Here is a 14,902-nt window from a genome sequence, read left to right on the forward strand (position 1 = left end):
AAAAAATCGATTTGATATTATGGATTTTGATATATTTGTCTACAAAGTTGATCAAACTTAAATGTTTTACTTTTAAAAAAAGTAATAGACCTTATGTTTTGAAAGAGAGTGGTTAGTATTTTAAGAAACCCAACAACACGAACGGCGCAGCAACGCGCGCACAACCCTTCTAGTATTTGTGATGCTCGAAGTTGGCCGTGAGTTAAACGCAACATGAGTAGTGCGCCAAATTAGCAAGACGACATGACCGGAACAAGTGGTGTATTGTTTCATCTTTGTCACAACACTTGTTGCCCGGCCATCTCTGCGTGGTCATGTTGTTTTTCGTTAACACAACTTCCATACACATATACCACACCAAATTTATTTTTTTGGCATCAAACCACTTCGTACGTCTGTCTCCCGGGTCGCCGCCGCACACCAAAGACCTCGTCAATGCAGTCAATCCCCTCGCCACCATCAGAGGAGGCCGTCCAGCCGCAGATGGCGGCCGTGGGGCGTCCTTTTCCTCTTCTCATGCATCTTCTTCCCCACCTCCAACCCCAGTCTTAAATCACCGTCATGGCCGCCGCCTCCCCCTTGCCTTCCCGATCCACAACGTTGTCGGGGCCTCAATGTTGCCTCAGGTGCGGCGCCATCACGGCCAAGGGCAGCGGGCCTAAGCGAGGTTCATGGGAACCTTCAACCGCACAATACAACGACACAATTGGCTACGTCCGGTAAGCGATTACTAGGGTGCCATGGTTGATGTTCTTGGCGGTTGTGGTTGAAGAGATCGACAAGGCTAGGAGGAGAAAGAACCCCAACGGATGGGGAGAAGGTGATGCTTCACTGCTAGTTCCGCGAACGCGGTTTCATTTGCATATATCTATGTCAAAATTACTCAAAAGCGTGCGCGTGGCGACCATAAGCTAGACAATCGGTGTATTGCAGCAGCGTTCTTGGCAAGTGGGGACAGCAACACACGGAGATTTTGTTTTTCGTGGTGTTCTTTTAGGTACCAAGTCTCGATTTCTGAAGTGAAAACTCGGGTTTGACTTTCAATGGTTGTACCTGGCAATGGCTGATCTCTATTGGTTTCCTCGCTCAAGTCATTGTTTGAAGATTAATCGGACTTTCTCTAGGGTGAAAACCCATTATCTGAACTTGATGGTTGATCGGGCGACGACGGCTAAGGTTCCTCAAACCGGTCTTTGATTCCCTCCACACCTTAATAATTGAAGAGCCAGCGATAATGGATAGGAATGATGAGGTGAGTGTTCCAGCTTCTGAACCAAATAGTTCTTATATTGGTCCTCGACTACTTTACCTGTCTGAAGTAGAAAATTTCACTCTTATGAAAGTCGATCTTTAGGCCAAACTCAAGTATGGCGCGGCGACGGCAGCTCTCCCGACGAAATCGGAACGAGCCGTCGGACGCCCCCGGCGTCCCCCCGCCTCTCTTACCCTAAACGCGTGACGATGGACGACTCGCCCAAAATAAACGATGCACCCCTGTGTGTGCATTGTGTCCGTCGTGCATGAGAAAATAACAAACTTATAGAAAAATGTAAGTGGCCTTGGGAAAAGACCCGAATGCCAACAGATCTCGGGTTGGCACACAGCGGCTCGCGTCGGAGCAGCCAGGCCCGCCTGCCAACATATTCGTACCTGGCCGAGCGGTTCGGCCACACCAACCGGGTATGCCCTCCGTGGGCCCTGTTCAACTCATCGGGCGCGCGGTCGGTGCGTCATCACGGGGCCAACGAAGCAACCCAAAAATACATAGCATAGTGCAAATGGTACTGACAGCCGAGTACCACATGTGAGACAGCTCCGCGGGAGTAACACAAACCCGGCTGGCACGAGCCACCGCCCTCCCGTGCCCGGGTGGGGCCAAGAAAGCAGCCCAAGACAAAACCGCACGAGGCGACGGTGCTGACAGCTAGCCCCACGCGCGCGTGAACCGGTGTTGCACATGCCATGCAGGCACTCGGTTAGCGCGCCTGTCGCGACCGACCCAGCCCAGGGCGAGGACGTCGCCAGGTGAGTCCGGCTGGCCCGTCGCGCGCAAGGTAGCTCACGGGCGCACCCAACGTCGCCCAATGGTGGTGGCCTTGGCACGCATCCGTAGTCCACCCATGATGGACTACAGAGCGGGCCGCTCGGGCGCGCGCTGTCCAGGCAGATCGGATGTCATGTAGAGTCCTGAGGACCTCGCGGCACACTACCACGGAACGGACGACATGGAGGCTCATCGCCCTCGAAGAGCCGTAGGAGGCAGGGTAGTCTAGCATCCTTTATAGGAGTAACAGGCAAGACATAAGAATGCAACTTTAAAACGTCCATCATAAAGAGAGGTGATTTAGTAGCACGGAGATGTCTATAACCACAAAATATAGTCTTTTGGCCTCCTAAGGGCATCCCTAGCAGATCCCTTACAAGTTATGTATGAGGAGAAAAAGAGTTAGGGTTTAAGGGGTATCTAGCAAATCCCTTATATGCATTTTCCCCTAAAAATGATTTGCTTCCACCAAACCTCTTCCCACTTGCTCATTTTTAGTTCAGTTGCGGACCTTTATTCCATCTTCATGGTGCCGTCGCTGTCTCGCCTTCCTGAGCAGAACACAAACCCTAACAAAAATCAAAGAAACGACAAACAACAGAGCACTCCCGCCGGCCCTTGCCAGGATCCACCGCGCCCCCATGGCCCTAAGGCCACAGGAGTCGAGGCGGACCTGCGGCAGCGTCGGCGAGAGGCACGAGCCCTAGCTTGTTTTAGGAGGAGTAGGCGGCGGCGGCTGCGTTATATACCCAGACTCTGACTTCAATGGTGGGAACAACCTCAGCACTCTTGCGTGAACACCAACAATCATTCTATGCAAAATTTCATGTATGATAGTGGTCGATCCCTCGGGAGTGACATACGTTACTTTGGATTTTGTTCACGCGGTGATCTTCTCTCTCTCCAAAAGTATAAACCACCATTAATACTTTTTTTAGATTGTATGCTTTAAAAATCTCTATCATGATATTTAATGATATTAATATATGTCCACACGCATGCAAATATATATTTAAGCACTATATATAGTTAACGAATTTAAAAAAAATGAAAGAGAAATTTTGTTATATCATGATTTAAATTTTGAAGAAACAAAATTTTATTGACATACATTAAAACTACATAACAAACCGAGAAAACTATAAATATTATTTGGCAAGATTCTTATGTTGTTAACTAGTATGATAGCTAAGTAATAGAAAAAAACTAATTTAAACTATAGTATTATATAACTAGTTTAAATAAGTATAAAAGTTTATTATAATAATATATTGCAGATAATTCTTTTATCAAACATTATACACACATTCGATGTGGTTAAGCATATCCTATTTAATAGGGAGTCAAGTAAATCAAGTCGACGTACCATGCACAAGAACGGCAGCGGCGGAATGAACCCCATTCCCAATCCCATGTGCGAGGGGTCCGGAGCTTACCGCGCGGTGGAGACAGAGCCGGAGAAGTGCTCCCCATGTAGCAGCGTTGAAGCTTCCTGAAGGCGGAGACGACAGCGGCGGCCGAGGGCTTCCTGCGCAGTGGACGCGGAAGCAGGGGAGAACACACCGCGCCGTGAGATTTCCTCAACACGGACGCCGAGACAGCGATGGCAATGGCGGGGCCTAGCGCGGTGGATGCCGCGGAAGCAGAGTGCGCGGCGAAGAGGCGCCTGATCCATCGAGGTGGAGAGGGCGGGCCTGAAGAGTGCGCCGTGCGGAGAGCCGCCTGCGCGATGGATGCGAAAGCAGGGGAGCGTGCCACGCGCTGTGGAGACAGAGGCGAGGAAGGGAAATGGGGTCCGAGGAAGTCGAGCAACTCCGGCGTGGCGCAGGCGGGGGAGAGCGACTCGGTCCCTCGAGGCGCAGACGGCGGCGGTGAAGCCTGTGCCGCGTGGCGGAGGCGGAGGCAGTGAAGGAGGGCATCCCGAAGGTCGGAGACGGAGGACGAGGCGGGGAGAGCGCGCGGCGCCGAGCAGATCTGGGCGAGGGAGAAACCTCGTCCCGGCGCAGTCGAGGCTCATGGTGCCGGAGGAGGAGGCTAGCCTCCTGCGCGGCGGCGGCTGAGCCACACGCGGACGCCGGGCGGCCCATCATTCCCCCGCGGGTGAGTTCGATCAGAAGAAAAGAGAGGGAAGCCGGAAATCATCCTTCAAACCTCAAATGAGTTGTTGCTGCGGGCGGGTGGACCCCTAACCACATTCCCCCACCCCCCTCCCTGTGGGACTCACCCCCGCAACGGACACCAGATTGTTCGACCCTGCTTATGCAATACCACGAAACACAAACTGTATTTTTCGGAGAAAAAAATTGTGAGTTGCACAGTTTTAGATTGTTCAACCCTGCTTATGCAATACCACGAAACACAAACTGTATTTTGCAGGGAAATTTTTTGTAAATTGCACAGTTTTACTTTTATTCTTTGAGAGCTAGAAACTTAGTTGCCCGTTTTTGTCATGGGTGATGTTTAAAATTGTTGGATTTTGATTCAACGGTAAATCCATCTTTTTATTTTGTGCTTTCTCTCACCATCATAGCTTAGTTTGCCTCCGCCGCACACGGCATCTGCCTCATCATCCAGTCAAATCTTTCCGAAGCAAAAGCAAGAAGCCAAGAAGAGTGATGATATAGGGAAAGCGTATGCGGCGGCTTAACATGTGGTTTACAGTCTCATGGTTTTTGTTGCCACCGTCGATTAGTGGCATCTGATGTCGTGTGTCGAGGTGTTTTCGATGGGCGTAACTTTTGCGATGGTCTGATCTATGTGTCAGGAATTTGAAGTTGTAGTGTGTTGGGAGAGTTTGGTGGTTTGTGTACACGGGATGGAGAGTCATACTCCGTGAGTAGTCCGCATGTGGTCAAATTTGCATTGTTTCTCATCAACTTTCTCTCTTAGTTAATCGATGAAGCAAATCTTTTGCCTCTTATTTGAAAACAGAGGCACTGGTACCCGCGAACACGATATTTTGATATTGCTCCATTTTCTTGGTCATCACATCCTCTCCCATGACCCTGAACTTCTCCTGCTCAATGGCAACCTTGCGCTCCTCAAGCTCCATCCATCCAGGTGCCCTTTCTTGTTTTCTCTTAGCCTCCATTTCCTTGTTGTGATCATCTTCATCTTCTCCTTTCTTTTAGTCTCCTCTTCTCTTGCTTCTTGCCCGGAGGCCTCATCTGCATTCGCGCCGCCGATATTGGAGTGGAGAAATGCCTTAGGGGATGAGAAATGACTTGACTCCCAAGTTAAGATAACAAAGGGATCACATAATTAGGGCCTGCTCCAACATTACTCAGTCAAGGCACACCTAGTCCCACCATACCATACCATACCATAGGAGCATACATATATATGCAGTACAAGCAACACGTCCTAACAAGTCTCAAACCAGCTACCGAACCTATATCTGGGGGATACTACGGCCTAAGCCATTGCCTTGGGCATCATATTCACAACACCAAAACTCGATGCTTCGGGCATCCGATCCGATCTGATCAACCACGTCCATCGTGACTCCTCGATTCGACGTTCGCCGAGGACAAAATGAAACCAAACCCACAGGAAGACCCGGAGGAAGCCGCCGCCTCCGGGCTCACAGCAGCACGTGCTCGACGTCGCTGGGGAACCGCTGAGGCTGGCCGCGGCGTGGCCAGCTGGGTGGAGACGGTGGACGGATCGACGCCGAAGCTTGCTGCATGGTTCTCTTCTTGGGCTCTTCAGACGACGCCGCTCTCTTCTTGCGCCCGTTCCATGACGGCACTGCTTGATTCAGATTTCTCCTGTTGGTGTGCACAGGTGCTGCTTCAAACACCTCAGGCTCGTTGTCGAGGTCGACGGGGTTCGAAGCTGAAGCCCCCATCTGAAGCAGCTCTCTGCGAGTAGGAGGTGCTGCCCAGCACAGTGGATTCACTGAAACAAAGAATAGCCACACATACAGAATTATGTCAGGAAACAGCAAGCATGATTGGGAAAAGAATATGTATGCATCACATTGCCAAGTCAGCAACAAACATTATAGATGGTACGAAGACCAAGAATGACGTATGTAGAACAAAATAAGTGCAACTCATGCACTCGTTCATTGCTCCATGCTCATTTAACAATTTTCCTTGGAAGACGCATATTAGTAACACACATGTTTCCAAAAGGCATTTGTCACGGTTACCATTTCCACAATCATACTTGATTTGAAGTATGCACTATCTGGCAGCTGAAGGGACTGGTAAGAAAATATTACTGAAAATGTATAGCAGAAAGGACTAACAGTACAGCAAATCTTAGACTGAATTCACACACCTTCAACTGGCTCAAGAATGTCCGGTAATTCACGAGTTGTTGCTGAATATTTACGCTTCCTGACATAATCTTCTTGCAGAGGCTTTGGGGTAGCAAACGAGAACTGGCCTAAATAAACCCCTTGTCGAACATAGAATGGATTCTCTGCCAAGTACCTGAAACATCAAAACGGTGATTGTGTCGCTTCTGGGAAGAACTTTCCATAATTTGGGTATGTCGTGCTAGATCCATTGGGTGCCGTAAGTAACAAACGGTAGGTAAAACAGAATATGAATTCATCAGCTAACCTCTCAATTTCAACCATTGACCTCAACGTTGTCCCAGCCGGAGAAGTGTAATACCTGAGAGAAGCAAAATAACTCAAATATTGCTATGATAAAGTATGTTGCGTGTTGGAATACCACAAGCAAACAACTTTGGAGAACAGATTTCATGATTACTAGAGATTTAAATTGGCATCACCAAAACTAATAAAACATATAAATGGTTGCTCAACAGCAGCCAGGGTTATCCTCCTTTTCGGGGAAACAATGGCTGTCAAACTGACATATTATAAGAGGCAAATGTTTTATGCTATTAAGAAGCATGAAGTATTCCTTGAAACGAGGCGTGGAGTACAGTAGCTGTGTAGTTTCATGAACCAAGTTAACAGGAATAAACCACAAAAGGGCATGCTAGTCTTTACCAGTTGTAGCTAAGCTAAGAGACTAATCAAGAACCAGATAAAACATTCCATGAACGATACGGTGCAAAAGCTATCAAGTACAGTAGAAGGACTAGTTTCTCAAAAAACAAAATACAAAAAAAAACAGTGGAAGGACTGAACATGGAAATGACCAAAAGACTTATTAATAACAAATCACAGGTATTAGTGCAAATGCAGGAAAAGGAACAGTGGCATACACATCTGCAAACTTGCTGCAACCCTCCCCCCTGATTCTGACCTCCCTATTCCAGCCAACAGGAGTTTGGGCAATGTTTGGCTTGTCAATTGCCCACACCCTACTTCCATCTTGTGACATATCTTCTGGGTCATCACATGATAAAACACGGTTCCATTCACGAGCCCTTGCACACACAAAAAGTTCCTCGGAAATAGTCTCACGCAGCTCTTCATATTTCTCCTTTGTTGGAACGACCCTCCATTTGAAGCACTGAGCGCACTGTACAGTATAGTGCCCAATAGATGGTAAAACTCTGGAGTGTCCACCATACTTTGTCTTCGGGGGTATTTGCTGCAGTGGAGTAGAGTCATATATGGGCTCATCTAACTGGAATTCCCTCTGCTGGCGACGTGTGGTCTGCGGATCATAAAGGACAAGCTGCTTTGATGTGTCTTCTTCAATTGAGTAATCCTTGTCAGTATAGTCATCATCATCATCACTGTCACTGGTAATAAGCCTCTTTCTTGAACGCTTGCGAGGATGAACCATCCCTTTCTCAGGGTTATGACCTCAAAAATTCCTCATGGGATAACTCTCTTTTCCTGTAACAATGGCCAAAAGGTTCAATAAACAAAAACATGGTTTGAGTACAGTTATCACACATTGTTCCAGGTAAAAAAAAACATGCAGCACAATCAATTATATCATATCGTAGTTGCAAGAAATCAGTACATTTCACAACTCCACTATTTACCGCCGTCAAAAACATAAGACAGAAACGCGACCAATTCTATCATATTAAATATACCTGTAAGGCTGTACTAACTACAACTACAAGTATGCCTTTGGTAGGACTACATTACCTCATAATCATCGCTGCACTCAATAAGTGAATTCAACAAAATTAGAATGACTATTATCCAAAGACTATCTGTAAGATGCAGTTATGCAGTGGCATGCAAGATATTGCACATTTATATTGACGGAGAACACCACATTACACTAAAAAAATTCTGAGGCACAGTATCAGGCGAAGCAAATGTAGTATCAAAACACAATGAGTTCCCTGGATGCTTTTCATAGGTTAGCATCACACAACCTAACCGTTTGGACGGCTCGGTAATAATGCCATATTATGTGTAAATCAAGCAAGTAAACAATGGTGCTGACATATCACAAATATATTTCTGCAGGAGGTAAGAAACCAAACTCACAGAAATAACGGCAGCAGTCAATTAATTGATACCCCATCATCCATATAAGGCAAATTACAAGCGTTAGATATTGACTAGCGAAGGCATGTACACTGCATGTTTATCAATAAATGCCCATACCATACGTCCATGTTCCAAAGCACATAATTTCCCACACAGTGATGTGAACAAGCAGAATCAAGGGAAATACTAAAGAGAAGTGGTTACACTAATACGTAAGTGTTTCAAGACCCAAGCTGCATCGGTAAAGTACTGAAGTCCAACCAACCTAAAGCCTTGCCTTTTCTGAATAAACTAGTGCTGCCAATTTTAAGCACACCAAGTTTAATCATATGAGGCACAAAATAGTGCTGCCCCTAAATCGCTAACGTGGGCAACAAAATGGCCAAAAATAAGCCACCACATGTCACCCAATCAGGCTCCCTGAATCCCAAGCCATGCATCAGGTACGGTGGACCTCCGACTAGCACGCGCGGTCACGGACGGAGAGAGAGAGAGGAAGGAGGGAGGGAGGGAGGGAGGGGGAGGCGCCGACGTACGCTGGGCCGGCGGGGGAATGCGGCGGGCGGCCGGAGAATCCGAGGCGGAGGGAGCGAGGAGGCGGGTTGCCGGCCCGCGAGGAGTGGGAGGAGTGGGTGCGCGTTCTTTCTGTTGCGCTCCTCTCTCTCTCCACTGCCACTCTGCAGGCAGGGAGGAAGGAAGGAAGGAAGGCAGCAACAGCAAGCGAACTCCCTCTCCACGCGATGAAAAAGGCAGGTAGGTGGGCGAGGCCTCTTCAATGCGGACCGGGCTGCAGAGTGTTCATCAATGCGCTACAGTGCGGCCGTCAAGGAGTGTGCGTGCCGCCGTGTGGGGCGTGTGGGTGAACCGAAGGTGGGGAAACGTGCCGCATGGCCTGTGCTGCTGTGCGGTGCGCCGGGCGCCACTCACCCCACCCGCGCCTTTTTTTTTACGTAAATAACTTTATTTCTCAAATGATAGCGAGGTGGTTTACAACAAGTTGAGAAATAAAGTCCGGGATTGAGCTATCCCAAAACTCCGAGAGTCTACTTGAGAGGGAGTATTTAGCTATACAATCAGCTACTTCATTTGCTTCCCGTAGGCAAGCAATGATTTCATAATGAGCAACATCTAATCCCAACTCTTTTCCTTCAAATACAGTAGCTGAATCTTGTCCCAAGTATTCTTCTATACTAAACGCTTGGACCGCATTATAGCAATCAGATTCTATCTGGAAAGTATTGCAACCGATCTTAGAGGCAAGATAGAAGCCATTACGGATGGCCATTATCTCCGCAGATTCTGCTGTTGTCACATGCGGTATAAACCAGCTAGCTGCAGCAATGAACTCACCGCGCTCATCCCGCGCAATAGCCCCCGTTCCTCCATTCATATTCTCATAACAAAAGGACGCATCCACGTTTATCTTCACTACTCCCCTTCCCGGTTTCTGCCACATGTGATCACGCTTTCTTATGGGCTGATTCACTGCGAGTGAACGGTAAAAGTTCGTGGCCAGGACTCGGATTGAAACAGCTGTCCGATCTGGTGGTGGGATGTGTATCTCCTTTACTTTCTGTCTCCTCTGCCACCATATGTACCAGCTAGCCACTGCCATTAGCTCTGCCATCGGTACGCCCTCTGTGCTTTCATCTTTATACATTAGAGTGCTCATCGTGAATGAACCCGATCTGTCCTGTAGAGCTGCGTTTTGAATCTCAGTTTTTAAGCCGAGTTTCTCCCAGATCTCCAAGGCTCGAGGACATTGGAATAAACAATGTTGCGTGTCTTCATAACCAATCCGGCAGACCAGACACCGCCCGGATACTGGTATATGACGCCCTGCAAGGGTTCCAAAACATGGTAGCACTCCTCGGATAACTTTCCACACAAAGTGCTTGATCTTCCCAGGTACTCGAAGAGCCCAAACATGCTTCCATATATCCTGTTCTCCGTTGTGGATAAGACAGATCCATCTGACGCCCAAATTGATGTTTAAATTCTGTGTGATAAGCCGATCTAACTGTGAAGTTTCCATTCCGGTTATAATGCCATGAAACAAATTCATCCATGATATGCACTCTCAGTGGGATTTGTAGGATTCTGTACACATCGACCGGCCAAAAGACATCGCGAACCAACACCTCATCCCACTGACCTGTATGTGGATCAATTAACTCTTCCATTGTTGTCAACATAGTGGATCCCCGCGGTGTTATTATTTTCCGGGACTCACTTGTTGGAACCCAAGGATCTTGCGAAATGTTTATATGTGATCCCGTACCCACTCTCCAAATACATCCTTGTTTGAACGTTTGAATCCCAGCAACGATACTCTGCCACGTAAAGGAGGATCCCTTCTTCGGCCCTGCATTCAATATGTTTCCATCTGGATAGTATTTAGCACTGAGAACTCGAGCACACAAAGATTCTGGATTCTGGATCAGACGCCAACACTGTTTTGCTAATAAAGCAAGATTAAAACTGTGAAGGTCTCTAAACCCCAGTCCTCCTTTCCTCTTTGGCATGCACAATTTCCACCATGCAAACCAATGCATCCGTTTCTTCTCCTCACTATCTCCCCACCAAAACCCTGCCATTTCATCTGTTATTGCCTTACAAATTCCTTTTGGCAATTTAAAAACTGACATAGCATATGAGGGGATTGATTGGGCCACTGCTTTCAACAAAATTTCCTTTCCTTGTGCAGAAAGTATTTTCTCCTTCCACCCTTTAATTCTGTGACAAATCCGGTCAATCAAGTGCTGAAAACAATCACTTCTGTCCACACCTACAATTGTAGGAAGACCAAGGTATTTGTCAGATAGTGCTTCTGTTAAAATGTCAAGGGTCCTGCATACATCTTCCCTGATGGCAACATTTGTATTGGGGCTGGAAAAAAACACTTGATTTTGCCATACTGACAAGCTGTCCAGAGCTTGCACAATATACATCTAAAACCCTCCTCAAAGCATTTGCATTCTGTGTATTGGCCTTCATAAGAATGAGAGAATCGTCTGTGAAAAGCAAGTGGGAGATGGATGGTGCATTACGACATACTTTGATACCTTCCAAGCCACCCACCTCTTCCTCATGGGCCAACATGCTCGATAATCCTTCAGAACAAAGCAGAAATAAATAAGGGGACAAGGGGTCGCCTTGCCTTAATCCTCTAGTAGGTATTATCTCATCCGTTTCTGCACCATTAAACCTTATCTTATAGCTTACTGAGGAAACACACTCCATTATCATCTCAATCCAACCCGGATCAAAGCCGAGTTTTAACATCATTTGCTCCAAGAAACTCCACTCCACAAGATCATATGCTTTCATCATGTCTAACTTGACTGCACAATACCCATTAGAGCCATGAGTTTTTTTCTTTATTGCATGAAAGCATTCATACGCAATAAGCACATTATCTGTTATGAGTCTACCAGGCACAAACGCACTCTGTGTGGGGGATATGATCTCGGGAAGAACTTTCTTTAACCTGTTCGCATGCATTTTAGAGATGATTTTATATACCACATTGCATAAACTGATTGGCCTGAACTGTGTTATTACCTCTGGGCTATCTACCTTTGGTATTAACACAATATTTGTGTGATTCCACCCTACTGGTACTTTCCTCATCTGTACTGCTTCGAGAACCTCATCAGTGAGCTCCTCCCCCAAAATGTGCCAAAACCTCTTGTAAAAGACTGCATGTAAACTGTCCGGCCCCGGTGCCTTCATGTCTCCAATTTGAAATAGTGCTTTTTTGACCTCATCTCGGGTGTATGGAGCTGTTAACATGCTGTTCATCTCAGGCGTTACACGTGTTTTAACAGTCTGCATCAATTGTTGATCACAAACCACACCATCAGAATGAAAGAGACCATCAAAATAATCACGAATCAGTGGACTGAGGTTATCATTCCCCTCGGTCCACCCATTATTATTATTACAGAGTTTTTTTTATCATATTCCTTCTCCTCCTTGCTGAAGCAAATTGGTTAAAATAATTTGTATTACGATTGCCTTTCCAAAGTCATCGAACCCTACCACGCTGGGCCCAGAAGATTTCTTCCTGGTCCAGTAGATTTTCAATGAGGACCGAGAGTTCTTTCTGCTTCGCCCTACCCTCCTCCGTATATGGTGCCTGCATGAGTGCCTCCAACTCCTTCTGAGCTTTGTTAAGTCGGGCTCTAGGCCCTTTCAAAGTCTTTCTATCCCAATCATGCAAGTCACAATGGACTGAGTCAATTTTTCCTTTCACAGATGGGTGCAAGCCTTGCTGCACAGCCTTTTGCCAAGCTGTCCTTACAACTTCTTCGACAGTTTCCTCTTCTAGCCATCTGGCCTCAAACTGGTGCTTGAACTTGGGCCTGTTCTCCACGACTCCAGAGAGATATTCAGTGTCTAGCAAGATGGGTCTATGGTCAGATTTCCCCATCTCCAAGTTACACAAACCTGCATACTGATGCATACCCATCCATTCAACGTTTGTAACAACCCTGTCCAAGCGTTCCTTCAGTCCACCCCTAAACCAAGTGAACTTATCTCCAACATACCCCATGTCCTCCAAGGAGCAGTCGCAAAGAGCATCTTGGAATGCAACTAGTCGGGAGTGGTGTCATGGTACCCCTCCCTCCTTTTCAGAAGACAGTAAAATTTCATTAGTCACCAATGGTAACCCATGGGAGCCTTGAGTGTGTGTGTAGGTCTCGTATGTACCTATAGGTACGATCCTTGTGCTCCCAGCTAGGTTCTCCATAAATTCCTATTAGCCCCCATATGTTCCCATTTGTCTCATGGACATTCACATCAATTCCTGTAAGAGTGTGGTTTGGGAGTAGATCCTAACCTCCTTCTTCCAAACCATCAAGAGCCCACCCCTTCTTCCATCCGGACTTGGTACAACTATTTTTTTGTCCATACCAAGCCTCCTCCTTAACGCTTCTGCCTTTTCATCATCCAAGTGTGTTTCAGATAGAAAAAACACATCGGGTTTATGCCGCCTGTGGATATCCAGAAGCGACAGAACTGTCGGGGCGCCTAATATGCCCCGACAGTTCCAGCTAATGATCCTCATTGCTCCCGGCGATCACCCACAAGGGGTGTCGCCGATGCATCAACCTGCGGGTTAGCAGCGCTTGAGTTCGCCCTCAGTCTCTTTGGATCATGGATCTTCTCTGGTGTACTCATCTGACTCTTGTCCACCCTGTCACTTCTTCCAGATTCCAGCAGACCAACTCTCTCGTTTACAAAGCCTGGCGGTGGAGTTAAAACCTCCCTCCCTCCATTACTTGTCACTGAACCATCATCTCCAATAAGTCTCTTTTTTGCCATCGGAACAACAGCCCCCTGGTTATTCATCCTCCTGTCTAGCTCCATGTCATTCTGGCCTTTGGGATTTGGGTCCTCCGGATCAACTTGTTCTCTGTCGAGCCCCCCATCTCTTCCCCTAGGCCTTCCCATGTTCGTCCTTCCCCTACCACTTCCAGATCCACCAGAGGGATCATCATAATTCACCAGGAGCCAGTCCCCCCACTGGCAGTCCTTTGGGTGGTGGAGACCATCCCCACACTCAGTAACCAGGTGTCCAATCAGACCACAAAAGTCGCAGAAGTCAGGAAGCTTTTCATATTCAACAGGATACCTTTTGCTTTCCTTCAATGTCAACGGAACAAACCGAACAATGGGGGTATCCAGCATTATATGGACTCGAGCCCTCAAATACTTTGCTGGGTTTATACGCCCCTCATTGACTATGACTTTGATCGGGGGGATTCCCACTTTTTTAGCTATTTTCTCAGCAATCTCCGTTTTCTTCATGAGACCATCCGGTATGCCAATAATGCGTGCCCACACAGCGGTACGATCGAATTTATACTCCTCGACGTTTGACAGTCCATCATATTCTTCCAACACCACAGCGGCGTTTCGAAACAACCATGGGCCACCATTCATGACGCGATTCCAGTCACCTATGCAAAGGAATTGGGCGAGGAAGATGTTTGGTTTCTTATCCTTGAAGATCACTCCCTGCGCCGGCGCCCAGGCGTTCCGCATCACCTTATACAAAGCAACATGACTAAAGGGTTTGGTTGTATGAACCCTAAAAATGGCGATCCAATGAGTTTCTTCTATTAATCCTTCAATCTCTCCCTACAGGTCCAACTCCTCTTCCTCCTCCCCATGGAGGTTCAGCCCTGAAAACCTGTCTTCCAGATTTGCTTCTGATCCGGTCGTACCTCGCCCACCCCCACTTCCCGACGCGACGTCCTCCGGCGCCTTTCCACTCCTCCTCTCCGCCATGCAAGCCGTCAATAGCAGTCAAGAACTATCTGGGATCGCGCACAGGTCAACACAATCAACCCTACGCGAGATTTTTTCGGTGTAGATGTGATATATGCGGAACCATAGCGGCGCGCCGCAAGGGGATATGTGGAACCCTAGTCACCTAGGGGAAGTTATCCGCACCCCAC

The 14,902-nt window shown here is 47.4% G+C and overlaps 2 protein-coding genes across 2 annotated transcripts; both read right to left on the minus strand.

Annotated features, from left to right (window-relative positions):
* Window positions 1-5,280: 5,280 nt before the first annotated feature.
* Window positions 5,281-9,163, minus strand: LOC109774741 (methyl-CpG-binding domain-containing protein 2). The gene is made up of 5 exons (XM_020333504.4): window positions 8,969-9,163; window positions 7,235-7,817; window positions 6,619-6,672; window positions 6,332-6,486; window positions 5,281-5,944 (listed from the first exon to the last, which is right to left on the minus strand). The coding sequence occupies exons 2-5, from the start codon at window positions 7,762-7,764 to the stop codon at window positions 5,628-5,630; spliced, it is 1,056 nt and encodes a 351-aa protein (XP_020189093.1). The 5' UTR covers window positions 7,765-7,817; window positions 8,969-9,163; the 3' UTR covers window positions 5,281-5,627.
* A 3,299-nt stretch (window positions 9,164-12,462) lies between these two features.
* LOC120969043 (uncharacterized) lies at window positions 12,463-12,990 on the minus strand. The gene has a single exon (XM_040396107.1). The coding sequence runs from the start codon at window positions 12,988-12,990 to the stop codon at window positions 12,463-12,465; it is 528 nt and encodes a 175-aa protein (XP_040252041.1).
* Window positions 12,991-14,902: the final 1,912 nt, after the last annotated feature.

The sequence above is a fragment of the Aegilops tauschii genome, chromosome 7 (genome assembly GCF_002575655.3).
Source record: "Aegilops tauschii subsp. strangulata cultivar AL8/78 chromosome 7, Aet v6.0, whole genome shotgun sequence".
In the NCBI taxonomy this organism is placed as follows: Eukaryota; Viridiplantae; Streptophyta; class Magnoliopsida; order Poales; family Poaceae; genus Aegilops; species Aegilops tauschii.